This window comes from Argopecten irradians, chromosome 1 (assembly GCF_041381155.1).
Source record: "Argopecten irradians isolate NY chromosome 1, Ai_NY, whole genome shotgun sequence".
NCBI lineage: Eukaryota > Metazoa > Mollusca > Bivalvia > Pectinida > Pectinidae > Argopecten > Argopecten irradians.
Window position 1 is genome coordinate 73,836,614 of NC_091134.1, and position 26,591 is coordinate 73,863,204.

The window sequence follows — 26,591 nt, forward strand, 5'->3', positions numbered from 1 at the left end:
TAACTTAAGTCGATATAATTCGATAAATTGTATTTTCAAGGCTAACACGACGAAATACATTTGCTTGATGATAAAAATCTAGTGTGTCGTAAAGCGGTCATTCTCCATGTGTTTAAAAGATGGCGGTCATCGTGCTCGACAACGGAGGCGGCTTCGCTAAAGTAGGCTATTCTACCGACAAGGAACCAAGGTATTGGTCGTACGACACTCACACAGTTTACTTACATAAATTGGAAAGTCTCTGTGATTATGCTAATCTAAATACAAACATTTTGATATAGTGTGCATCAATTTAGTCTGTTGATTGCGTTAGAACTTCTTTGGCTTTTTTCTACGCCGATGACGATTTAGCCGAGGTTAATCTATAGGGATACAAGGGTGTCCAAGGAATTGATTGTTGATTTTTAGTGTAAAGATAAAAGATGTATACAAAACTAATGCACGAGGGCTCCAGGGGCTACGTGAGGAATATGTGCCTTGAAGTCCTCGAGTGTGGTGCATATTGTACTGCTTCTGCAAGGAGGGGGTTCCATTGTGTTAATGTTTGTGGGAAAAAATGAATATTTGTATGTATCTTTTGTACCAGAGACTTGTCTGAAGGAATGTGGATGAAAGTGTCTTGTTCTGTGGTCTGCTGGTATGAGACAAATAGCTGCGATGACGTAGCTCTAAACGATGGACAGACGATTTATAGGGACCTGGTACGAAAATTTTTAACCAACAGTATACATATATATATTATAGTATCAAGGGTATGAACTCGACGCTCGAGAAAAACAGATGTATTTTTTTTAATTGTAATTATTTTAATAAATGAGCTCTATACACCACTGACGCTTATCTTACCTTAAAGGAAAATAATTCATCTTTCCAGTGAGTGCTTGATGAACAAAATTGGCCAAGTATTGACAATGTTATGGCTTGATGAATCGGCAAATTTACGAAAAATATGCTAGGTAGACATTTCCCTCTCTGGTCGAAATGTCGTCTCGCCTCTAATGAGTACCTCAAAAACCAAGCCAAAATCACAAAAATATCTACGCTTGTGCTGGTAAACAGTACCAATAACTGTGTCTATCCATAATCTCCTTTGGAGGTGTCATGTCCCGTACTTTATAGAAACTCCATTTAAACAACATGTAGCTCACTTACTTTAACCATCACTGCCATGTTCAATTGTTATTCGGAATGCTTCTCGATTTTACCGATAAGCATAACACTACATAATTTGCATAATGCAGTCACAATATGTAAAATCAAGAAGCATTCAGAGAAAAAAAATGAACATGGTGGTGATGATTAAAGTAAGTGAGCTACACGAAGTTTAAATGGAGTTTCTACAAAGTACGGGACATGACTTTTGTTTTGAAATGACCATTTTCTTAGACAAAATGGTTGTTTTTTACACAAAACTGTTTGCATTTTTAAATGCTCTGGTCAGCAATAATTATTTACTTGTATAAATATTTCAGAAATCCTTCCAATTTTTACAGATTTTTTTTCAAAATTCAGTTTTCAAATATTTAAAAAATCATAACTTTCAAAATATCATTGTGAGGTATGTTTTTTATTGCTTGTAAGTTCAGAGGGTACCCTTATTTACATTTTGTTTTGGTGGTACACTTTACCTTAAGTCTAGTCTGATCAAACAAAAGACACAATCTATATAGCTACATGTACATGGAATAATGACCACCTTCATCTAGGCTACAGTAGCTGAAGATTGTCATCGAATAAGGTGATGGGATAAAAGTGGGAGTTCAATACTACTAAACATAATGGCAGTGCTGAGGATACTGACTGAGGTACCACAGGATGTCCACTGTCCTACATGTGATGGCACTAGGGTTACATATGGCATCAGACCTGTGTCAGAGTCTTTATACCATTACACACAACGTTTATTGACAGATTCTAGTACTTATGGATATGTTTCTGCTACTAGCCTAGTATATATTATTTTGATGTGATTTTTTCTTACTGTGAAAATTCAAAATTCATACTTAATGGTACCTGCGAAGGAATTGTTATGACCCCGGAAAACTTTAGGACAAATTGGCTAGAGAGCTTAATCTGTTAATGTCAGACTAATAATCCAGAGGTGCAGAGTTTGATCTCTGGCAGAGGCAGTGATTAAATTTATTATAAATACTGCACCCTGTTACATATACATGCTTATAATACTTTGAAAATGCACCAAATATTACTGCTAATAAGAAGAGTCTATGGTGGCGGCCCGATTAGGGTACATGTATAGGTCCATATACTAACTGGGACCTTCGAAACCGTAGGATTCTCTTCCATGGCCACTGGTGACTGTTACGGACCAAGTCCAGATATTTAACATTTCTGTAAATAGACTGTAAAATAAAGCTTGATTACCATTGACATTTTAATGTCATTTTAAAGATGCTCCACCGCTGACAAATGGTATTTTTTCTGTCTTAAAAACAGGAGCAGACAATTTAGTATTTTTCTTCAGCAAGTTACAAAAGTTAGTTATTTTACACTATTACCACCCATTGAAAAGTTTGATCTTCTTATTTTACTTCAAGATGAAAATGTTCAAAATAATTAATTGCATCCTGAAAAAAATTGTGGACAATATATCCTGTATGGATTATGGAATGTACTACTGATTACACAATTAAACACCAATTTTTGTTGAACTGATGAGTATCTTATAGGTGGAGAATCTTGCAGGAATTATTCTCCATCAACATAAACAGGAATCCAATTATATTATAGCTTGTTAACATTTCAGATGGTTTGTTGGCAATATTTCAGCAATAAATTGTATTAAATAATTAATCTTCTGTAGCCATTCTTTTATATTTTGTTTGATTACATAGTCAATAATGCTCCGGAGAAGTTACTCAAGCTATATATGTTAAAATAGCGTCTTACCTGTAACAGACTGTGTATCGTACATATCCAGTACAGAAATTCAGCCATTCCATATCTCCTTTCTCCCATTACAAACAGCGTGCAATCATAACAATTAGCTATTTTCACTAATAATTTTTCCATTCTGATTGTGTGGTAAAATGTGTCGCTTTCATTGACCACACATTCAGCTGGTTTTTAATTCCATATGTGTGCGATCTAAGCAGGATGTTTTAAACAACCTTAACAGTAATACAGTTTTGTTATCATTGAAAAATTCAAGTGTACTTTAAGGCTTTAATCCTCCATTGTTTTAAAATCATTGTTCCATATAGTTGCAGATGATCCTAATATTGATAAAATCTGAACACTTTCTGTAGAATTGGAAATAATTAGCTCCCAAATGTAAAATCTGTACTCAAAGGAACAACAACTAAATATGAATATCAATTTTATGTCACTGTTAATTAACCCCAGGTGTAATTATTGATCTGGTAAAACAGAATATTTTAGTTTGAATTATGTCAGTGAAGCGTGGGTTATATCTACACATTTACATGGTGTATGCTTTGGCATTGTGTCAGATAGCATGTCTGAATGACAGTCTGAGTACGGACAAGGTGTAATGGGGACCGAGATAGAGGTTCTGCCTGGGTCAGCGACTTCTAATGGCATTATTTAGAGGAGGTTTTAAACTGATTAAGTTGAAGTGTATGTTGAGTTATAGCAGGGCTGGCCTATCTAGTAGTACTGCATAAAGTAATTAATAAATTCTTTGGTTTTCATTGTATAATCTAAATTTGTCATTGTCATTGGAGCTGGACGGGTGTATGTATATAGATAGGGTTTATCCAGTAGATAATAAGATTAGTAAAGATATAACAGTGTTTGTAAGTAAAATGTTGTCCAGATTTAAATGTTAATCTCTAAATAGATATGTCAATCTTCTGACTTAAACTTATCAAATTAATTTAATAAAAATAATTTTTGATTAAGAATTTAAATGCAAGCTTCAGTGATGTAAGAGTACAGATCGATCACCTGCTTTAAATGGACACCTGTGGATAACGAATCAAATCAGCTGTCATTGTTGAGAACAATTTATAATAATTATAATAATGTATATACCTATAGAATTGTATATATGTATGTACCATGGAATCCAATATAATTTTCATATGTTTTATGCCATGTGTCAATAATTTTATTTTATTAAAAAAGTATTTGAATATATATTTGATTTGGTGTTTCTTTTGAGAAATTGTCAGGCTCTTTAATTTGAAACTTGATTGGGTTTCTCTTAACATTAGCCTTGACCAGGTTGTCCAGAGTCTATTCAATTTACTTTCCTTATAGATATCTAGATTTGTTTTCAGAAATTGTTTCTTGGGGCCTCACAGATTCCAAAGTTTTATTGCAGACGTAGTGTTTGGTTTTATTAGATATCTGCTGTTTTTATTTTCCAGGGTTTTACCAAATTGTGTTACAAAAGCCAAGAATGTGCGAACAAGGATTTTTATTGGAGATCAGATTGATGAGTGTAAAGATCTGTCAGGACTTTACTACTTATTGGCCTTCCAGAAGGTAGGTGATCAATTATTTCTTACTAATTGGCCTTCCAGAAGGTAGGTGATAATTTATTTCTTACTAATTGACATTTTAGCAGGTAAATGATCACTTATTTACTATTTACTGGCCTTCCAGAAGGTGGGAGATCACTTATTTACTATTTACTGGCCTTCCAGAAGGTGGGAGATTACTGATTTACTATTTACTGGCCTTCCAGAAGGTGGGAGATTACTGATTTACTATTTACTGGCCTTCCAGAAGGTGCGAGATTACTGGTTTACTAGTTATAGGCCTAGCTTCCAGAAGGTGGGAGATTACTGATTTACTAGTTACTGGCCTTCCAGAAGGTGGGAGATCACTGATTTACTAGTTACTGGCCTTCCAGAAGGTGGGAGATTACTGATTTACTATTTACTGGCCTTCCAGAAGGTGCGAGATTACTGGTTTACTAGTTATAGGCCTAGCTTCCAGAAGGTGGGAGATTACTGATTTACTAGTTACTGGCCTTCCAGAAGGTGGGAGATCACTGATTTACTAGTTATAGGCCTAGCTTCCAGAAGGTGGGAGATCACTGATTTACTAGTTACAGGCCTAGCTTCCAGAAGGTGGGAGATCACTTATTTACTATTTACTGGCCTTCCAGAAGGTGGAAGATCACTGATTTACTATTTACTGGCCTAGCTTCCAGAAGGTGGGAGATCACTTATTTACTATTTACTGGCCTTCCAGAAGGTGGAAGATCACTGATTTACTATTTACTGGCCTTTCAGAAGGTGGGAGATCTCTTATTCACTAGTTATAGGCCTAGCTTCCAGAAGGTGGGAGATCACTGATTTACTAGTTACAGGCCTTCCAGAAGGTGGGAGATTACTGATTTACTAGTTACTGGCCTTCCAGAAGGTGGGAGATCACTGATTTACTAGTTATAGGCCTTCCAGAAGGTGGGAGATTACTGATTTACTAGTTACTGGCCTTCCAGAAGGTGGGAGATCACTGATTTACTAGTTATAGGCCTAGCTTCCAGAAGGTGGGAGATCACTTATTTACTAGTTACTGGCCTTCCAGAAGGTGGGAGATCACTGATTTACTAGTTACTGGCCTTCCAGAAGGTGGGAGATCACTGATTTACTAGTTACAGGCCTTCCAGAAGGTGGGAGATCACTGATTTACTAGTTACAGGCCTTCCAGAAGGTGGGAGATCACTGATTTACTAGTTACAGGCCTTCCAGAAAGTGGGAGATCACTGATTTGCTAGTTACAGGCCTTCCAGAAGGTGGGAGATTACTGATTTACTAGTTACTGGCCTTCCAGAAGGTGGGAGATCACTGATTTACTAGTTACAGGCCTAGCTTCCAGAAGGTGGGAGATCACTGATTTACTAGTTACAGGCCTTCCAGAAGGTGGGAGATTACTGATTTACTAGTTACAGGCCATCCAGAAGGTGGGAGATTACTGATTTACTAGTTACTGGCCTTCCAGAAGGTGGGAGATTACTGGTTTACTAGTTACTGGCCTTCCAGAAGGTGGGAGATCACTGATTTACTAGTTACTGGCCTTCCAGAAGGTGGGAGATCACTGATTTACTAGTTACTGGCCTTCCAGAAGGTGGGAGATTACTGATTTACTAGTTACAGGCCTTCCAGAAGGTGGGAGATTACTGATTTACTAGTTACTGGCCTTCCAGAAGGTGGGAGATTACTGGTTTACTAGTTACTGGCCTTCCAGAAGGTGGGAGATCACTGATTTACTAGTTACAGGCCTTCCAGAAGGTGGGAGATTACTGATTTACTAGTTACAGGCCTTCCAGAAGATGGGAGATTACTGGTTTACTACTTACTGGCCTTCCAGAAGGTGGGAGATCACTGATTTACTAGTTACAGGCCTTCCAGAAGGTGGGAGATTACTGGTTTACTAGTTACTGGCCTTCCAGAAGGTGGGAGATTACTGATTTACTAGTTACAGGCCTTCCAGAAGGTGGGAGATCACTTATTTACTATTTACTGGCCTCCCAGAAGGTGGGAGATCACTTATTTACTATTTACTGGCCTTCCAGAAGGTGGGAGATCACTGATTTACTAGTTACTGGCCTTCCGGAAGGTGGGAGATCACTTATTTACTAGTTACTGGCCTTCCAGAAGGTGGGAGATTACTGATTTACTAGTTACAGGCCTTCCAGAAGGTGGGAGATCACTGATTTACTAGTTACTGGCCTTCCAGAAGGTGGGAGATTACTGATTTACTAGTTACAGGCCTTCCAGAAGATGGGAGATTACTGGTTTACTACTTACTGGCCTTCCAGAAGGTGGGAGATCACTGATTTACTAGTTACAGGCCTTCCAGAAGGTGGGAGATCACTGATTTACTAGTTACAGGCCTTCCAGAAGGTGGGAGATTACTGATTGACTAGTTATAGGCCTAGCTTCCAGAAGGTGGGAGATTACTGATTTACTAGTTACTGGCCTTCCAGAAGGTGGGAGATTACTGATTTACTAGTTTCAGGCCTTCCAGAAGGCGGGAGATTACTGGTTTACTAGTTACTGGCCTTACAGAAGGTGGGAGATTACTGGTTTACTAGTTACAGGCCTTCCAGAAGGTGGGAGATTACTGCTTTACTAGTTACTGGCCTTCCAGAAGGTGGGAGATCACTTATTTACTATTTACAGGCCTTCCAGAAGGTGGGAGATTACTGATTTACTAGTTACAGGCCTTCCAGAAGGTGGGAGATTACTGGTTTACTAGTTACTGGCCTTCCAGAAGGTGGGAGATCACTGATTTACTAGTTACTGGCCTTCCAGAAGGTGGGAGATTACTGATTTACTAGTTACGCCTTCAGAAGGTGGGAGATTACTGATTTACTAGTTACTGGCCTTCCAGAAGGTGGGAGATTACTGATTTACTAGTTACTGGCCTTCCAGAAGGTGGGAGATTACTGATTTACTAGTTACAGGCCTTCCAGAAGGTGGGAGATTACTGATTTACTAGTTACTGGCCTTCCAGAAGGTGGGAGATTACTGATTTACTATTTACTGGCCTTCCAGAAGATGGGAGATTACTGATTTACTAGTTTCTGGCCTTCCAGAAGATGGGAGATTACTGATTTACTAGTTTCTGGCCTTCCAGAAGGTGGGAGATCACTGATTTACTAGTTACTGGCCTTCCAGAAGGTGGGAGATTACAGATTTACTAGTTACTGGCCTTCCAGAAGGTGGGAGATTACTGATTTACTAGTTACAGGCCTTCCAGAAGGTGGGAGATCACTGATTTACTAGTTATAGGCCTAGCTTCCAGAAGGTGGGAGATTACTGATTTACTAGTTACTGGCCTTCCAGAAGGTGGGAGATTACTGGTTTACTAGTTTCAGGCCTTCCAGAAGGTGGGAGATTACTGATTTACTAGTTACTGGCCTTCCAGAAGGTGCGAGATTACTGGTTTACTAGTTTCAGGCCTTCCAGAAGGTGCGAGATTACTGGTTTACTAGTTTCAGGCCTTCCAGAAGGTGCGAGATTACTGGTTTACTAGTTTCAGGCCTTCCAGAAGGTGGGAGATCACTGATTTACTAGTTATAGGCCTAGCTTCCAGAAGGTGCGAGATTACTGGTTTACTAGTTTCAGGCCTTCCAGAAGGTGGGAGATTACTGATTTACTAGTTTCAGGCCTTCCAGAAGGTGGGAGATTACTGGTTTACTAGTTTCAGGCCTTCCAGAAGGTGGGAGATTACTGATTTACTAGTTACTGGCCTTCCAGAAGGTGCGAGATTACTGGTTTACTAGTTTCAGGCCTTCCAGAAGGTGCGAGATTACTGGTTTACTAGTTTCAGGCCTTCCAGAAGGTGCGAGATTACTGATTTACTAGTTTCAGGCCTTTCAGAAGGTGGGAGATTACTGGTTTACTAGTTACTGGCCTTCCAGAAGGTGGGAGATTACTGATTTACTAGTTACTGGCCTTCCAGAAGGTGGGAGATCACTGATTTACTAGTTATAGGCCTAGCTTCCAGAAGGTGGGAGATTACTGATTTACTAGTTACTGGCCTTCCAGAAGGTGGGAGATCACTGATTTACTAGTTATAGGCCTTCCAGAAGGTGGGAGATTACTGATTTACTAGTTTCAGGCCTTCCAGAAGGTGGGAGATTACTGATTTACTAGTTACATGCCTTCCAGAAGGTGGGAGATTACTGGTTTACTAGTTATAGGCCTAGCTTCCAGAAGGTGGGAGATTACTGATTTACTAGTTACTGGCCTTCCAGAAGGTGGGAGATTACTGATTTACTAGTTACATGCCTTCCAGAAGGTGGGAGATTACTGATTTACTAGTTACATGCCTTCCAGAAGGTGGGAGATTACTGGTTTACTAGTTACTGGCCTTCCAGAAGGTGGGAGATTACTGATTTACTAGTTACTGGCCTTCCAGAAAGTGGGAGATCACTGATTTACTAGTTACTGGCCTTCCAGAAGGTGGGAGATCACTTATTCACTAGTTACAGGCCTCTCAGAAGTAAGATGATCACTTATTCACTAGTTACTGGCCTTCCAGAAGGTGGGTTATCACATATTTACTATTTGCTGGCCTTACCAAAGGTGGGAGATCACTTATTTACTATTTACTGGCCTTTCAGAAGGTGGGAGGGGGGGGTCACTGATTTGATATTTACTGGCCTTCCTGAAGGTTGGGGGGGGGGGAGGGGGCGGTCAATGATTTAATATTTACTGGCCATCCTGAAGGTTGGGGGGGGGAGGGGGGTTGGTCACTGATTTAATATTTACTGGCCTTTCTGTAGGTGGGGGGGTCACTGGTTTAATATTTACTGGCTTTCCTGTAGGTGGGGAGGGGGGGAGTGGTCACTGAATTAATATTTACTGGCCTGTGGGTGGGGGGGGGGGGGGTGGTCACTGATTTAAAGGATTTGTGCAATCAAAATTTTTTAGTCAAGTATACATAGGAATTGCCTTAACTTGGGCAAAAATCAGGGCCTCCGAATTCACAGCCATCGGGATATCGAGTATGACGCCGATTTATAGGTCAAATTCGCTGACCTCTCGATTATGCATATTTTTGACCCGTAAACCGGATGTGACGTATGAATAGTCCGGAGGGAAAATCCGGGAACAGTACTAGTCGCACCGCCTTGTTTACATCGCTGATCGATGGTGAGTGACGTGTTTTGACAGCACTGTCATCAGGTGAGATCAGGCTCATTACACAAATATAGTCTTAATGTGTGGACTTACAAGTACCCATAATGGTATATTGTGCTGCATTTGGTTGCTCTAATCGATTGAAAAAAGGTAGTGGAATTTCGTTTTTCAAGTTTCCTAAGGATGTGTCTCGGAGGAAAACATGGAACATTTTTGCCGGAGGGCTGATTTCACTGCTACCAATCATCATACTTTGTGCAGTGAACATTTTTCTATGAATATGTTTTTGTATCATCCGGACAAGATTGCTGACCAAGGGATGCAGTCTCCTATGAGAACATTGTTAAAAGATACTGCTGTACCTGACATTCGTTTGCACCTGGGATCGGAAGCTGAAGCCTTTTCGCCAAAAGTCCGTGGTGCATTTGCGAAGCGTCAGAGAGCAGAAGTAAGTAATAGATATATATTATATAAGACTTTAAAAAGAGGTTTTTTATGATTACATCATCACTGTTACAATTATAGGCTAAGCACCTGTGATAAACTTTACATGTATGTACCTGCATGTCACATGGTCAATTTTCAAAACAGGTCAGGAGTTTGATGTTCTGACAATATTATACATAAGTCACATATAAAAATACCCCCTCTATGCAATTTTCACGTTTATGATTTAATATGTTTATAATTAGTGATGGTTACAATCATATGTGTATGCTAACATAAAAAATGACAAAGTACACTGGCCTGACTAGCTGGTTTGTTTTTTTTAATATATCAATTCTTGCAAGCATCTGTACCTCGTTATATAATCATATTGTAATTAGCTGTAATCATGTATAGATATCGTATATGAATCAGTTGTAATGTCATTATATGCACAAATTATAATGAATAATTGTGTGTAAAAAAATTATTACAAATATATTTTCATCCTATGACATTGATTTCTATATAAAAATTCATAGTGATTGTATACAGTAGAGTGTAAGCTAACCTTTACACCTAGTGCACTAGTAACCTACAGGTAAACTACACCCAGATACAAATGTAGGTGATCAACACCAAAACACCCATACAGGCTAGTTACCTGTGATTCTCACCTGACAAAACAAGCCAGAAACAAAACCACATGGGGTCTTTTAAATAGGTAATACAGGTACAGAGGCTGTCACAGCATGCTTCATTTGAACTAAATGCTATTGAATAGTGGACCCCTGGGGTTACCTATGACACCTGACTGATCATCATCTCAGGTAAGGTGTCACCTGATCATGATGTGGTGGGGTGGGGAAAGAGGGAGGAAATGGCTCTAGGCCTGGTGACCATGACGACAGACCTGTGTGCCTTGATATCGGTAATTGTACCTGTATATCTGTGACAGACTATTGGGTAAATCCAACATGATCTAAATTTACCGCTTGAAAATAAAAAAAAAAATAACAATTGATTAATCTGTAACAATATTGCATTTTATGTGTAAACACTAAAAACAGATTTATGATTAAATTGTCTAACAACTTTAATTTCAATATAGATCTTTCTGTGTTTATCATACAAAATGTATATCACCCAAAATGACAATACAATGAATAAATCAAAATCAATATATATCAATAAAATATGTTTGATTGTTTCAAATATTTTAATGTACTATGATATATTTAGAACTACATTTGTATAAGTTTAAACAGAAAGTACTCTCTGGTTTATACCACTAATATGCTAATTATAGACTCATCAACATTTAATTCTAAAACTTATAAGATTGTTCATAGTACATGTATGAAAGAAAATGCTTATCTCATTAATCATTACCGACAATTTTATTAAAGTATTTAATAACAGAAAATCCAATTACACTATTGAAATATCGAGTAATAACTGAATTACCACTCCTAAATATAAATATTACACTAAATCAAATGATGTATGAAAATAAAATCAGACAGATTTGTTAGAATAAGACTGAAAAGCAACTGTTACTACATGTGAAACAAGGTTTATCAATATTTCTAAGTAAAAAGTACAGCTACATATGTACATGTATCTAACACAGGTATCCTATTGCACTGCCCATTACCTGTAGATGGGTTTTAGTGGTCACACCTGACTGGACATAGTGCACAACTAGCTTACATGTAGCTAGTTTAAATGTAGTGCACTCTGCACTCCAAGTGCACTAGGGTTAAGGTTAGCTTACACTCAACTGTACATTAATTATAATTGTCTGCATTACATGTACATGTACAATGACTTGCATTGTTTTTTATGTAACTAATAAAGTGTTTTATGTCATTATAGGTCTTGAACGGAGCTTTAGGTGACTTTACAAGGGAGCTTTTAGATAAAGAGAACATTGGTACTGATTCTACATCAATTGATCATGATGATGTCCAAGAAGAATTTGTGGATCTACCTCCCATAAACCACCATCAGAGACAAGATTGTGTGATTAGTGGCCCCAACACAGAGAAACCTACTTTGATAACAAAGAGTGTGCAAGTAGACTCAAAACCATCTCAAAGGACTAGAAGAATCCAGGTCCGTCCACGGCTAACAAATGAACAGGTTAGTGTTGGGATACAATGCTGTTTGATTGAGGCTCCACCTCTCAGGAAGGAAGCCCTTGATTCAGATGTTGAAAGTGAATCAGAATGTGACATGGATTGGGATGACCATAGTGATCAGCAAACTTTTATGGATGACAGTGATGAGTACAATCCAGATTTAGAAAGTGATTGCGATGATGATATTGATGATGTCGATGACGATATTCAAAATTACATCTTGGCCAGTAACGTAGACATTGGATCTGAAAAACAGTTCCTTGTTTCGGAATCAGCACTAAACAAGATATTATCTGTGTGTAGAACATGTGGTAGGCACTGCCAAAGTGTTATAAAATTTGTGAAGGGAACAATGATCTGTGTAGCTTCGGTTTGTGATGAAGGCCATGTATTCGAATGGAAAAGCCAGACATGCCAAAATTCTATGCCATGGAGTAACCTGCTTGTGTCAGCCGCAGTGTTTTTTAGTGGGGCAAGTTTTTCAAAAACTCTACAACTATTTAATCACATGAACCTCCAGATGTTCTCCAGGAGAACTTTTATGAACATTCAATCTGGATATTTGGTACCAGCAACACTTAAGGTATGGGAGACAACTCAGGCTGAGATGCTGGAGACACGCCAAGGTCAAAGTCTAACTCTAGGAGGAGACTGTCGATGTGATTCCCCAGGTTACTCCGCCAAGTACGGTTCTTATTCCCTAATGGACCTCCAGACAAATGAAGTCCTTGATGTCCAACTTGTACAGGTAAACATAAGTTGCAATCACAAATTACTGTATTTTTAGCCCACCATCATCAGATGGTGGGCTATTCAAATCGCCCTGCGTCCGTGGTCCGTCGTCCGTCGTCCGTCATCCGTCCGTAATGCTTGTTATCACTATTTCTTAAAAACTGCTGCAGGGATTTTGTTCAAACTTCACATGGAGGTTACCCTTGGTCCTTAGTTGTGCCATACAGATTTTGAGGCTGATCGGAAAAACAAGATGGCCGCCAGGAAGCAATCTTTGATTTTGGCAGTTGAAGTTTGTTATCGATATTTCTTGAGAACTATTGAAGGGATTTTGTTCAAACTTCACATGGAGGTTACTCTTGGTCCCTAGTTGTGCCATACAGATTTTGAGGCTGATAGGAAAAACAAGATGGCCGCCAGCCAGGCGGCCATCTTGGATTTTGATAGTTAAGGTTTGATATCCCTATTTCTCAAAAAGTGCTGAAGGGATTTTTCTCAAATTTAATATGCAGGTTCCCCTAGGGCCCTAGTTGTGCATATTGCATTTTTGGACCAATCGGTGAACAAGATGGCCGCCAGGCCGCCATCTTGGATTTTGATAGTTAAAGTTTGTTATCGCTATTTCTCAGATAGTACTGAAGGGATCTGTCTCAAATTTCATATGTAGGTTCCCCTAAGGACCTAGTTGTGCATATTGCATTTTTGGACCGATCGGTCAACAAGATGGCCGCCAAGCAGCAATCTTAGATTTTGTTATTCAAAGTTTGTTATCGCTATTTCTCAGAAAGTACTGAAGGGATCTGTCTCAAAATTCATATGTAGGTTTCCCTAGGGCCCTAGTTGTGCATATTGTGATTTGGGACCGATCGGTCAACAAGATTGCTGCCAGGCAGCCATCTTGGGTTTTGATATTCAAAGTGTGTTATCGCTATTTCTCAGAAAGTATTGAATGGATCTTTCTCAAATTTCACATGTAGGTTCCCCTAGGGCCCTAGTTGTGCATATTGTGATTTGGGACTGATTGATCAACAAGATGGCTGCCAAGGAGTCATCTTTGATTTTGATAGTTGAAGTTTGTTACCGCTATTTCTCAAAAGGTACTGAAGCGATCTGTCTCAAATTTTATATGTAGTATGTTTGAAAAAGTTTAAAAAGTAGAGAAAAGATTCATCTTTCCATTGTCAGATATAGATCATTCTTTGGTGGGCGCCAAGATCCCTCTGGGATCTCTTGTTATTTGTTGCCGCAGTATCAATATTATTATTATAAATGTTAACAATGATACCGATGCATTAATTATGAACATTGGATCTCCTATGTGCACACAGAACATAGAAAATTGAGTCGGTATCATTGCACATGATTACAAGACCTTGATCTCTCATGACAGGAACATAATGCTAAGACATGTAATCCATTCAAATTTGGCAGTTGTTTCTTACAAAATACATATTAGATAGTATGTCAAGTAGCCACCACTCCTATATCAACTATATAGAATCAGTTGTTGATTTAGATATGTTTCTGAATTCAGAGTAATGAAGTGAAGGGATCCACTCACATGGAGCTTGAGGGACTCAAGCGATCTATTAGCCATCTGGAGGAGAATGACATCGGAATCAAGACATTGGTCACTGACAGACATGTAATGGTCAAGAAGTATATGAGGGAGCAACATCCACGGACTGACCATTACTTTGATGTGTGGCATGTTGCCAAAGGTATTTACATAATACAAAAAAAATAGCTAGCAGTATTTAACACATGAATTTTTCATAATAATAATGATAACAAAATAGTATACATAAGAGCATATAGTAAATACATATGTTTTAAATTTCATACTGATCAATAACTTTCAAATATCAAAATTTATTTATATTTGAAATTGGCTAGACATTGTCAGACAAATGTACCAAGGGCAGGTAATTTAATATATGTTTAACTTATCTTCAAAGTAACTAGTTTACATTTATCAGAGGAACCGATACAATTATATGTAAAGCAATTATAATTTTTAAAAGAAAATTTTATGCAATTTTTTATGTTTTAGGAGTTACAAAGAAATTGGAAGGATGTGCCAAAAAGAAAGGAGGGGAAGTTATTCGCCCTTGGATTAAGTCAGCCAGCAACCATATGTACTGGACAGCCATGACTTCAGGAGATGATTGTGAAATGAAAAGGGCAAAGTGGAATTCCTTGGTCAACCGTGTTGCTGACAAACATGAAGGTCATTCAGATCTCTTCCCGCGATGCCAACATGGTCCCACTGATAGAGATTGGATGGAAAAAGGTACATGCAATGACATGTTTTCATTAAATTGTAAAAGCAAAGAGCTTTGAGTATGAACTGGATGTAACTGCATTTTTGTAACTTTTTTTTCTGTGCATGCATTCTGTAAAAATCATGTCTTCATTTTAGAATAGCATTAAAAAGAAAATATACATCTATAAAGCATCCTATTCCCGTCTTTGTTTATTACAGAGTTAGCTCCCGTGCGGGTAGGTATCCATTGTGACGTCATTATTTTGTGGGTGCAATTCACGTCATTTTCTCCGAAAAGTGTTATGTATTCACAAACACATCACGTCACAATCAACAGCTACCCTCAAGGGCAGACAACTCTGTCATATGCAAATACAGAATATACTGTATGAAAACAAAAATGAATATATTTGTTCATTTGCAGTCGTAACTGTTAATTTATTTGTGCTTTCAGGCTCAAGGCCCCACAAAATGTTAGCAGCAGTTGTTCAGAGTCCATACTTGCTAAAGGACATTGGGAAGCTTTCACCTGTCCACCAAACCTATGGCCTAGAAGTATACCACAATGTTGTAAACCACTTTGCCTCCAAGAGCAATCACTACTTCTACACAGCAATGCTTGCCAGGTATATATGTTTCTGAAATGTTTTGCCTACTTCAGACATCAACAGTTCATAGATTTTTGATAAAATTACTTGAAGATCGGTTAATTTAGTTTATACGTCATTTTCTTCACATGTTCATATTTCAATAATATTACATGTACCGATATTTAAAAGTGAAAACTTCAATCTAATTCAAGATTTTAAAAAAAAAATTTAAAGTCTCCAGTAGAGTATTTATATGTTTGTGTTGTTTTTAGATTGTACCTTGCTGCGCCTTACATTATAACGAAAACAGCAACAATGCCAAGGCATTAACAAAGGATGGGCAGCAGAAATGGCAAATTGCTTACCCAAAAGCAAAGAAAGGAAGCGAGGTTGTTGTCAAACCCTGTAGGACCCCACCTACATATGGTAAGTGCTATTTTTAGAAAAAAGGCATTGAAGTATTACTTTAAAAAAAAGGTACCCTCCGGTATGTGATAACCAGAAAAAAAAAGGTACCCTCTGGTATGTGATAACCAGAAAAAATTGTTTATAAGAATGTGATAACTGTCTTAAATAATTTTATTACTTTTTTCTTCAGTTATAAGCATTGATGTCACTGTTTTCTAATTTTATCAGTTTTTCAACAATATTTTTTGCAAACTGTTTGAATCTCAGAATAGTGCTATTACTGGTAAATAATCATAAATGTATGAAATCATCATCAAAAAGAAATTGTTTCTGATGTACTCTAAATCACTTATTTTGTGTATACATTATTTGCATCTTCATTATTTTCATCATAATTGAGAATATAAAAATGTTGTCAGGTTTCAAAACAAACGTTAACTAAAGAATTTTTTGTCTCTCTTTTTTTAACATACCCATTTATAAGTAGGAATTTATTTTAAAGATAGGGCCGCGATGGCCGTGTGGTTAATATGTCTCGACATATTACCACAAGCCCTCCACCTCTGGGTCGTGAGTTCGAATCACACGTGGGGCAGTTGCCAGTAACTGACCACTGGTTGGTGGTTTTTCTCCGGGTACTCCAGTTTTCCTCCATTAGCAAACCTGTCACATCCTTACACGACCCTTGCTGTTGATAGGATGTTAAACTTATTAAACCTAATTCAAAATCATTTGTATTCTCTTGTTTTAGGCTATGTTGCACTGTTGTTACAAGCTGCCAATGAGAGGAGACTGGATATTCCAAACCATCTAGATGCCACAAAGGAAGGAAGGGAGCTATTGGGAGAGATACCTTCCCCTATCACCCACTCATACAACAGTGTAGAGAAAAGTGAACTGATTCAGAACCACAGATCTCGATTCTGTTGATGTCTGTAGAATAAAGGATGCCTAGTTGACTGCTAACGTTTAAATCTTCTGGTTATTGAATGGACTAAATCAATTTACTAGTGTGTCACCAAAGGATTGGAAAGGAGATTTTTTATTTCTTCGGACAGTGCAACAAACAAGCCGTCACAATGCAGCTTATTTTAACAATTTATTTTTTTCTAGGAAACACCATTTTTTATTAGTTTATATTACCATCCTTGTGAAAGTTATGGAGAGAAAAAGCCATCTATGATGTACCAAAAATGTTATTCGACCTATTGGCTCATTTCAGATTACTACTTTATATATTGTACTGTTGGCTTTGTAAAATGGTTTGACATGTTGTAAATATATTGACATATTTTACTACTTTTTAGTGAGTTTCTACATACATCTAATGTAAAGAAGAGAAATAACTAATCAAGTTTTGTGGTGTAAGGTATACACGCTCCTCTGCTACTTTACTTCAATAAAACATAAAATTTATAGCCACATAACAAATAAACCTGTTTAATACCTATAACTTTATAATAATCACTTTGCAGTAGACCAACTGTACTTGTCATTTAGAGTATAACTTGGTTCTAGTCTAATACAGATTTCTGTTGACTCAGACTTAATTGTACATACTTTATTTTCCTTCTTAACTTATAGCAAATGAAATCTGTATAATAATAATTCAGAAACCTGGCTACAGCGGCCTAATATGCTGGTCTTATTGACATCCAGTTACGACAAGTTACAATGTATTGTAATTTAAAAAAGTGAGAAAAAACATAACAAATAAAGATTCAAAATTCATGATTTTAATATACATGTAAATTAAAATCTAATCCACAAGGTCCAATAAATGGAAATGTTAGATGATTTTTTAAAGTCACATTGTCTCTAAGGCCTCACATACTTTAAACCACAGTATTCCTCCGAGGGGAATGCTTCGCGGATACTCCAACGACACAAGCAGGCAGGACTTTTCGGTTTCTTTTCCCAAGCCGCTGCCATATCCATCTGGTAAACCTACGATATGCCACATGTCGGTATAACCTGAAAGGAAAAAAAAGGAATTTGTCATACTTTATCCTATTAATGATAATGTAAAGTTTGCAATGGTATATTAAATTGGCTGTCAGAAAAGAAAGTTTGGGGATTTCAGAAATATTTTTGTATTGTGAACAAGAATAGATATATATTATCAATATACATGTAACTTACTCATGCATTGGCTCATTATCCCCAAACGGGTCATGATGATCTGCAAACTCCAACATTGACACTTCCAAAACATCAGGGTTCAGACAGTTAGCCACGAATCCATCATGCAGTGTAATGCATGTTATATCTTTCGCCTCTGTTTTAGTCTGGATCAGGGTGACTTCTTGACAGCACAAGCATTCAGTCTCTGTGGGCATACTGGAACACATGCTGCAGTCGCACCTGAGTTAGAAATCATGATATATAAATGGTTGTTTTGTATGATGCTGGTCACGGATATTTATTGTTTATAGAAATTGTGATATTTATTTATTTTGTTAGAAATACTAGCGACTTGGATGTACACAGAAATAAAAGGAGTAATCATTCCTTGTTATGAAATTGCCTAATGAAGGAAATATGTAACTATTTATTTTATGATACCAATCAAATATTTCTAAGTTATTTTAGTTTATTTTCAAGCTTTTGTGATACGTTTGCTCATGTGGACTGCAGTCTTTTGATTGGAATTTGTCAACAACAAATATATATTTATAAATAATTTTCTTGTTCAAAACCTATTTATGAATACAGTAGTAATAATAAATTTCCATTGAATACAAATGCTATTCTGTCCATGTTGTTTTTAGGTCACCTGAGACGAAGTCTCAAGTGACCTATTCTAATCGCCTTTTGTCCGTCGTCGTGCGTCGTCCGTCGTGCGTCGTCCGTCGTCCGTCGTATGTCCGTAAACAATTTACATTTTCGACTTCTTCTCCAAAACTGCTGAAGCAATTTCAATGAAATTTCGCACAAACCTTCTAAGGCATAAGGCCAATCAAAATTGTGAATTATATGGTCCCCACCCCCCAGGGGGCTGTGGGAGGGGCCAAAAGGGGTAAAATTGAGTAAAATTTCAAAAATCTTCTTCTCTACTCACAGATGTGGTAGAATCAAATACTCTTCATAGATAGAAAGGTCTTAAGGTCCTTTACAACAATTGTGAATTATATGACACTGGGGTCTCTAGTTTCCCCGTGGGGAGGGGGTTAAGTTTACTATAGTTTATATTGGGAAAACACATTTTTGCGCATTATTTGGTCATTTGTTATAGGAAATGAGTGAAAATTTGTCAGAATTATCAGTATGAGATGGCCATTTAATCCTATTAACAAATTTTTTATGACTGACCCCCAGGGGCCTTAGGGGCGGGGTCAAAAGGGGTCAAATAGGCTAAAACTTCAAAAATCTTCTTCTGAAATTCTGGAAATGGTAGAATAAAATACTTTTCATAAATAGAAAGGTCTTAAGGTCCTTTACAAAAATTGTGAATTATATGACCCTGGGGTCTCACGTTTCCCCCTGGGGAGGGGGTCAAGTTTACTATAGTTTATATAGGGAAAACACATTTTTGAGCATGTTTTGCTCAATTTTCATTGGAAACGAGTCAAACTTGGTTAGAATTATTAGCCTGAGATAGCATTTTAATATCATATTCAAATTTGGTCCTGGCCGACCCCCTGAGGGCAGAGGGGCGGGGCTAAAAAGGGGTCAAATAGGCTAAAACTTCAAAAATCTTCTTCTGAAATTCTGGAAATGATAGAATCAAATACTTTTCATAAATAGAAAGGTCTTAAGGTCCTCTACAAAAATTGTGAATTATATGACCCTGGGGTCTCACGTTTCCCCCTGGGGAGGGGGTCAAGTTTACTATAGTTTATATAGGGAAAACACATTTTTGAGCATGTTTTGCTCAATTTTCATTGGAAACGAGTCAAACTTGGTTAGAATTATTAGTCTGAGATAGCATTTTAATATCATATCCATATTGGTCCAGGCTGACCCCCGGGGGCAGAGGGGCGGGGCCAATAAAGGTCAAATAGGCTAAAACTTCAAAAATATTCTTTTAAAATTCTGGAAATGGTATAATCAAATACACTTTATAGATGAAAAGGTCTTAAAGTTTGTTTATAAAAATTGTAAATTATATGACCCTGGGGTCTCCTGTTTCCCATTTGGGAGGGGGTCAAGTTTACTATATTTTATATAGGAATAACACATTAATGAGCATTTTTTGCTCAATTTCCATAGCAAATGAGTCAAACTTGGTTAGAATTATTAGCCTGAGATAGCATTTCAATATCATATCCACATTGGTCCTGGCCGACCCCCTGGGGGCAGAGGGGCGGGGCTAAAAAAGGGTCAAATAGGCTAAAACTTCAAAAATCTTCTAAAAATTCTGGATATTGTAGAATCAAATAATTATAGATGGAAAGTTCTTAAGGTGTTTTATAAAAATTGTGAATTATATGACCTTGGGGTCTCACGTTACCCCCTGGGGAGGGGTCCAGTTTACTTTAGTTTATATAGGAAAAACATATTTGTGAACATTATTTGCCCAATTTTTGTAGGAAATTAGTCAAACTTGATTAGAATTGTTAGCCTAAGATATAGCATTTTAACATCCACATCCATCCTCGATGACACCCTGGGGGACCAGAGGGGCAGGACCAAACAGGGTCAAAATGATTAAAATTAAAAAAAAATACCTCTAAGTTCACAGGTTTGATGGAAGCAAATACTCTTCATAGTCTAAAAAGTCAAATTTATAAATCACTGACTAACTCCAAGGCCCAGCATATAGTGTTTATATGTCTTTAATTTGTTTCATTATATATTCTAACTCAGGTGACCGCTAAGGCCCATGGGCCTCTTGTTTCATCACAAGCCCAAGCCCATTAGAAGGACATCAAACGATTAAAAAATATGATAAATTGTCAAGCTGGATATGCCATAATAATTGGCCGTTGAACACGTAAAATCTGCAGAGATATGTAGACCCGATCAAAAACATGCGTCTTGAATAATATTTGAAAACGACTTTTCTATCGATGGGAGAAAATACACGTTTTGGAACTGGGTTTACGTATGTATGCCTTTTTGGTCTTGGGCTATTTAGCCTATCGTAGCCACAATGAATCCGGGTTTTATGGACGCAGATGGCGTAGATATGTACAATTATATACTGAACAGTAAACCACTTAAAGCTTTTTATCGATGTTCATATAGAATGGATTAGATTCTAGATCTACAAACCATGCATCGTTGTCTGTGCGTGAATCTCGAGCTCGAGCATGGTCGTCTTGCTCGTCGTCCGTTTCGCTCTCCGATGACTCGCCTTCAGAAGTAATATCCTCCAAAACTTGCCTTGTTGGCTCAAATTGATAAGGAAGGATATTCATATCCATTTCAACACCGGGGACATTGCTATCATCGCTGTCAGACATGTTGATTTTGTGATGTTTATATGTAGCGGTAACCTGAAGTCCGGTACAGTGATGAGAATAGCTTGGGTAGTCTAATACCCGGACTATTCTGACGTCACACGGGTCACGTGACCGCTAGCTCATTATCTCTCATCGCAAATGGACAGCTCCCCCGAATCGTCACGAACACAAAGCTATAGAATCAAAAGCAGGGCGTCCGCATGTGAAAACTTTATTTTAATGGTATAAGGAAGCGATATCGACCTATAAATCAAAATAAAAATTTTGACTACACAAATCCTTTAATATTTACTGGCCTTCCTGTAGGTGGTGGGGGGGGGGCGGTCACTGATTTAATATTTACTGGCCTTCCTGTAGGTGGGGGGGAGGCGGTCACTGATTTAATATTTACTGGCCTTCCTGTAGGTGGGGGGGGGGCGGTCACTGATTTAATATTTACTGGCCTTCCTGAAGGTTGGGGGAGGGGGGTCAATGATTTGATATTTACTGGCCTTCCTGTAGGTGGAGGGGGGGGGGGCGGTCACTGATTCAATATTTACTGGCCTTCCTGTAGGTGGGAGTGGTCACTGATTTGATATTTACTGGCCTTCCTGAAGGTTTGGGGGGGGGGGGGGGTCACTGATTTAATATTTACTGGCCTTCCTGAAGGTTGGGGGGGGGGGGCGGTCACTGATTTGATATTTACTGGCCTTCCTGAAGGTGGGGGGGGCACCTGGGGGGGGGGGGACGGAATTACTGGGAGGTGGAGGGGGGGGGCAGTCACTGATTTGATATTTACTGGCCTTCCTGAGGTGGAGGGGGGGGGGGCAGTCACTGATTTAATATTTACTGGCCTTCCTGTAGGTGGAGTGGGGGGGGGCAGTCACTGATTATTTATGGGTAGGGGGGGGGGGGCAGTCACTGATTTAATATTTACTGGCCTTCCTGTAGGTCACTGATTTAATATTTACTGGCCTTCCTGTAGGTGGAGGGGGGGGGCAGTCACTGATTTAATATTTACTGGCCTTCCTGTAGGTGGAGGGGGGGGGGCAGTCACTGATTTAATATTTACTGGCCTTCCTGTAGGTGGGGGGGAGGGTCACTGATTTAATATTTACTGGCCTTCCTGTAGGTGGAGGGGGGGGGCAGTCACTGATTTAATATTTACTGGCCTTCCTGTAGGTGGAGGGGGGGGGGGCAGTCACTGATTTAATATTTACTGGCCTTCCTGTAGGTGGAGGGGGGGGGGCAGTCACTGATTTAATATTTACTGGCCTTCCTGTAGGTGGAGGGGGGGGGCAGTCACTGATTTAATATTTACTGGCCTTCCTGTAGGTGGAGGGGGGGGGGCAGTCACTGATTTAATATTTACTGGCCTTCCTGTAGGTGGGAGGGGGGGGCAGTCACTGATTTAATATTTACTGGCCTTCCTGTAGGTGGAGAGGGGGGGCAGTCACTGATTTAATATTTACTGGCCTTCCTGTAGGTGGAGGGGGGGGGGCAGTCACTGATTTGATATTTACTGGCCTTCCTGTAGGTGGAGGGGGGGGCAGTCACTGATTTAATATTTACTGCCTTCCTGAGTGGGGGGGGGGTCACTGATTTGATATTTACTGGCCTTCCTGTAGGTGGAGGGGGGGGGCAGTCACTGATTTAATATTTACTGGCCTTCCTGTAGGTGGAGGTGGGGGGGTGGTCACTGATTTAATATTTACTGGCCTTCCTGTAGGGGGGGGGGGGTCATGATTTAATATTTACTGGCCTTCCTGTAGGTGGGGGGGGGGGGGCAGTCACTGATTTGATATTTACTGGCCTTCCTGTAGGTGGAGGGGGGGGGGCAGTCACTGATTTAATATTTACTGGCCTTCCTGTAGGTAGGTGGGGGGGGGGGGGGGCAGTCACTGATTTAATATTTACTGGCCTTCCTGTAGGTGGAGGGGGGGGGGCAGTCACTGATTTAATATTTACTGGCCTTCCTGTAGGTGGAGGGGGGGGGGGCAGTCACTGATTTAATATTTACTGGCCTTCCTGTAGGTGGAGGGGGGGGGCAGTCACTGATTTAATATTTACTGGCCTTCCTGTAGGTGGAGGGGGGGGGGGCAGTCACTGATTTAATATTTACTGGCCTTCCTGTAGGTGGAGGGGGGGGCAGTCACTGATTTGATATTTACTGGCCTTCCTGTAGGTGGAGGGGGGGGGGGCAGTCACTGATTTATATTTACTGGCCTTCCTGTAGGTGGGGGAGGGGGGCAGTCACTGATTTAATATTTACTGGCCTTCCTGTAGGTGGGGGGGGGGGGGGTGGTCACTGATTTAATATTTACTGGCCTTCCTGTAGGTGGGGGGGGGGGCAGTCACTGATTTAATATTTACTGGCCTTCCTGTAGGGTGGAGGGGGGGGTGGTCACTGATTTAATATTTACTGGCCTTCCTGTAGGTGGAGGGGGGGGGGGGGCAGTCACTGATTTAATATTTACTGGCCTTCCTGTAGGTGGGGGGGGGGGGTCACTGATTTAATATTTACTGGCCTTCGTGTGGGGGGGGGGGCAGTCACTGATTTAATATTTACTGGCCTTCCTGTAGGTGGAGGGGGGGGGGGGCAGTCACTGATTTAATATTTACTGGCCTTCCTGTAGGTGGGGGGGGGGGGGCAGGTCACTGATTTAATATTTACTGGCCTTCCTGTAGGTGGGGGGGGGGCAGTCACTGATTTAATATTTACTGGCCTTCCTGTAGGTGGGGGGGGGGGGGCAGTCACTGATTTAATATTTACTGGCCTTCCTGTAGGTGGAGGGGGGGGGGGCAGTCACTGATTTAATATTTACTGGCCTTCCTGTAGGTGGAGGGGGGGGGGGCAGTCACTGATTTAATATTTACTGGCCTTCCTGTAGTGTAGGTGGGGGGGGGCAGTCACTGATTTAATATTTACTGGCCTTCCTGTAGGTAGGTGGGGGGGGGGGGGGCAGTCACTGATTTAATATTTACTGGCCTTCCTGTAGGTGGGGGGGGGGGGCAGTCACTGATTTAATATTTACTGGCCTTCCTGTAGGTAGGAGGGGGGGGGGCAGGTCACTGATTTAATATTTACTGGCCTTCCTGTAGGTGGGGGGGGGGGGGGCAGTCACTGATTTAATATTTACTGGCCTTCCTGTAGGTGGAGGGGGGGGGGGGTGGGTCACTGATTTAATATTTACTGGCCTTCCTGTAGGTGGAGGGGGGGGGCAGTCACTGATTTAATATTTACTGGCCTTCCTGTAGGTGGGGGGGGGGGGGCAGTCACTGATTTAATATTTACTGGCCTTCCTGTAGGTGGGGGGGGGGGGCAGTCACTGATTTAATATTTACTGGCCTTCCTGTAGGTGGAGGGGGGGGGGGGCAGTCACTGATTTAATATTTACTGGCCTTTCACTGATTATATTTACTGGCCTTCTGTAGGTTGGAGGGGGGGGGCAGTCACTGATTTAATATTTACTGGCCTTCCTGTAGGTGGGGGGGGGGGGGGGTGCAGTCACTGATTTAATATTTACTGGCCTTCCTGTAGGTGGAGGGGGGGGGGGGGTCACTGATTTAATATTTACTGGCCTTCCTGTAGGTGGGGGGGGGGGGGCTGGTCACTGATTTAATATTTACTGGCCTTCCTGTAGGTGGGGGGGGGGAGTGGTCACTGATTTAATATTTACTGGCCTTCCTGTAGGTGGAGGGGGGGGGGTCACTGATTTATATTTACTGGCCTTCCTGTAGTGGAGGGGGGGGGGGGTGGTCACTGATTGATATTTACTGGCCTTCCTGTAGGTGGAGGGGGGGAGTGGTCACTGATTTAATATTTACTGGCCTTCCTGTAGGTGGGTGGGGGGGGGTCACTGATTTAATATTTACTGGCCTTCCTGTAGGTGGGGGGGGGGGTGGTCACTGATTTGATATTTACTGGCCTTCCTGATAGGTAGTCACTGATTTAATATTTACTGGCCTTCCTGTAGGTGGGGGGGGGGGGGGTCACTGATTTAATATTTACTGGGCCTTCCTGTAGGTGGAGGGGGGGGGGCAGTCACTGATTATAATGGTTATTTACTGGCCTTCCTGTAGGAGGGGGGGGGGGCAGTCACTGATTTAATATTTACTGGCCTTCCTGTAGGTGGAGGGGGGGGGGGGGGGTCACTGATTTGATATTTACTGGCCTTCCTGTAGGTGGAGGGGGGGGGCAGTCATTGATTTAATATTTACTGGCCTTCCTGTAGGTGGGGGGGGGGGGTGGTCACTGATTTGATATTTACTGGCCTTCCTGTAGGTGGAGGGGGGGGGGGGGGGGGAGGTCACTGATTTAATATTTACTGGCCTTCCTGTAGGTGGGGGGTGGTCACTGATTTAATATTTACTGGCCTTCCTGTAGGTGGGGGGGGGGGGGCACTGATTTAATATTTACTGGCCTTCCTGTAGGTGGGGGGGGGGGGGGGCAGTCACTGATTTAAATATTTACTGGCCTTCCTGTAGGTGGAGGGGGGGGCAGTCACTGATTTAAATATTTACTGGCCTTCCTGTAGGTGGGGGGGGGGGGGCAGTCACTGATTAAATATTTACTGGCCCTTCCTGTAGGTGGTGGGGGGGGGGGGGGCAGTCACTGATTAAATATTTACTGGCCTTCCTGTAGGTGGAGGGGGGCAGTCACTGATTTAATATTTACTGGCCTTCCTGTAGGTGGAGGGGGGGGGCAGTCACTGATTTAATATTTACTGGCCTTCCTGTAGGTGGGGGGGGGTGGCAGTCACTGATTAAATATTTACTGGCCTTCCTGTAGGTGGGGGGGGGGGCAGTCACTGATTTAATATTTTACTGGCCTTCCTGTAGGTGGGGGGGGGCAGTCATTGATTTAATATTTACTGGCCTTCCTGTAGGTGGGGGGGGGGTTCACTGATTTAATATTTACTGGCCTTCTGTAGGTGGAGGGGGGGGGGCAGTCACTGATTTAATATTTACTGGCCTTCCTGTAGGTGGGGGGGGGAGTGGTCACTGATTTAATATTTACTGGCCTTCCTGTAGGTGGAGGAGGGGGGGGC

At 40.4% G+C, this 26,591-nt stretch overlaps 3 protein-coding genes across 4 annotated transcripts in view; 2 read left to right on the forward strand and 1 right to left on the reverse strand.

The window, feature by feature from the left end:
• The window catches only part of LOC138307697 (F-box and WD repeat domain-containing 11-A-like), an 85,832-nt gene extending 82,504 nt beyond the window's left edge, over positions 1-3,328 (reverse strand). For both annotated transcript variants that reach the window (XM_069248545.1, XM_069248536.1), the window contains exon 1: positions 2,908-3,328. The gene's annotated coding sequence lies outside the window, so the exon portion shown is untranslated. The remainder of the gene's footprint in view (positions 1-2,907) is intronic.
• Positions 65-26,591, forward strand: part of LOC138307724 (actin-related protein 6-like) — a 55,540-nt gene continuing 29,013 nt past the window's right edge. The window contains exons 1-2 of the mRNA XM_069248579.1: positions 65-190; positions 4,353-4,470. Of these exons, the coding sequence (XP_069104680.1) occupies positions 120-190; positions 4,353-4,470 (189 nt within the window). The 5' untranslated portion in view covers positions 65-119. The remainder of the gene's footprint in view (positions 191-4,352; positions 4,471-26,591) is intronic.
• LOC138308488 (uncharacterized) lies at positions 9,371-18,892 on the forward strand. The gene is made up of 7 exons (XM_069249492.1): positions 9,371-10,035; positions 11,892-12,905; positions 14,424-14,610; positions 14,943-15,182; positions 15,610-15,781; positions 16,018-16,171; positions 16,905-18,892. Exons 1-6 carry the CDS (start codon positions 9,790-9,792, stop codon positions 16,073-16,075), a joined length of 1,917 nt encoding a protein of 638 aa, XP_069105593.1. The 5' UTR covers positions 9,371-9,789; the 3' UTR covers positions 16,076-16,171; positions 16,905-18,892.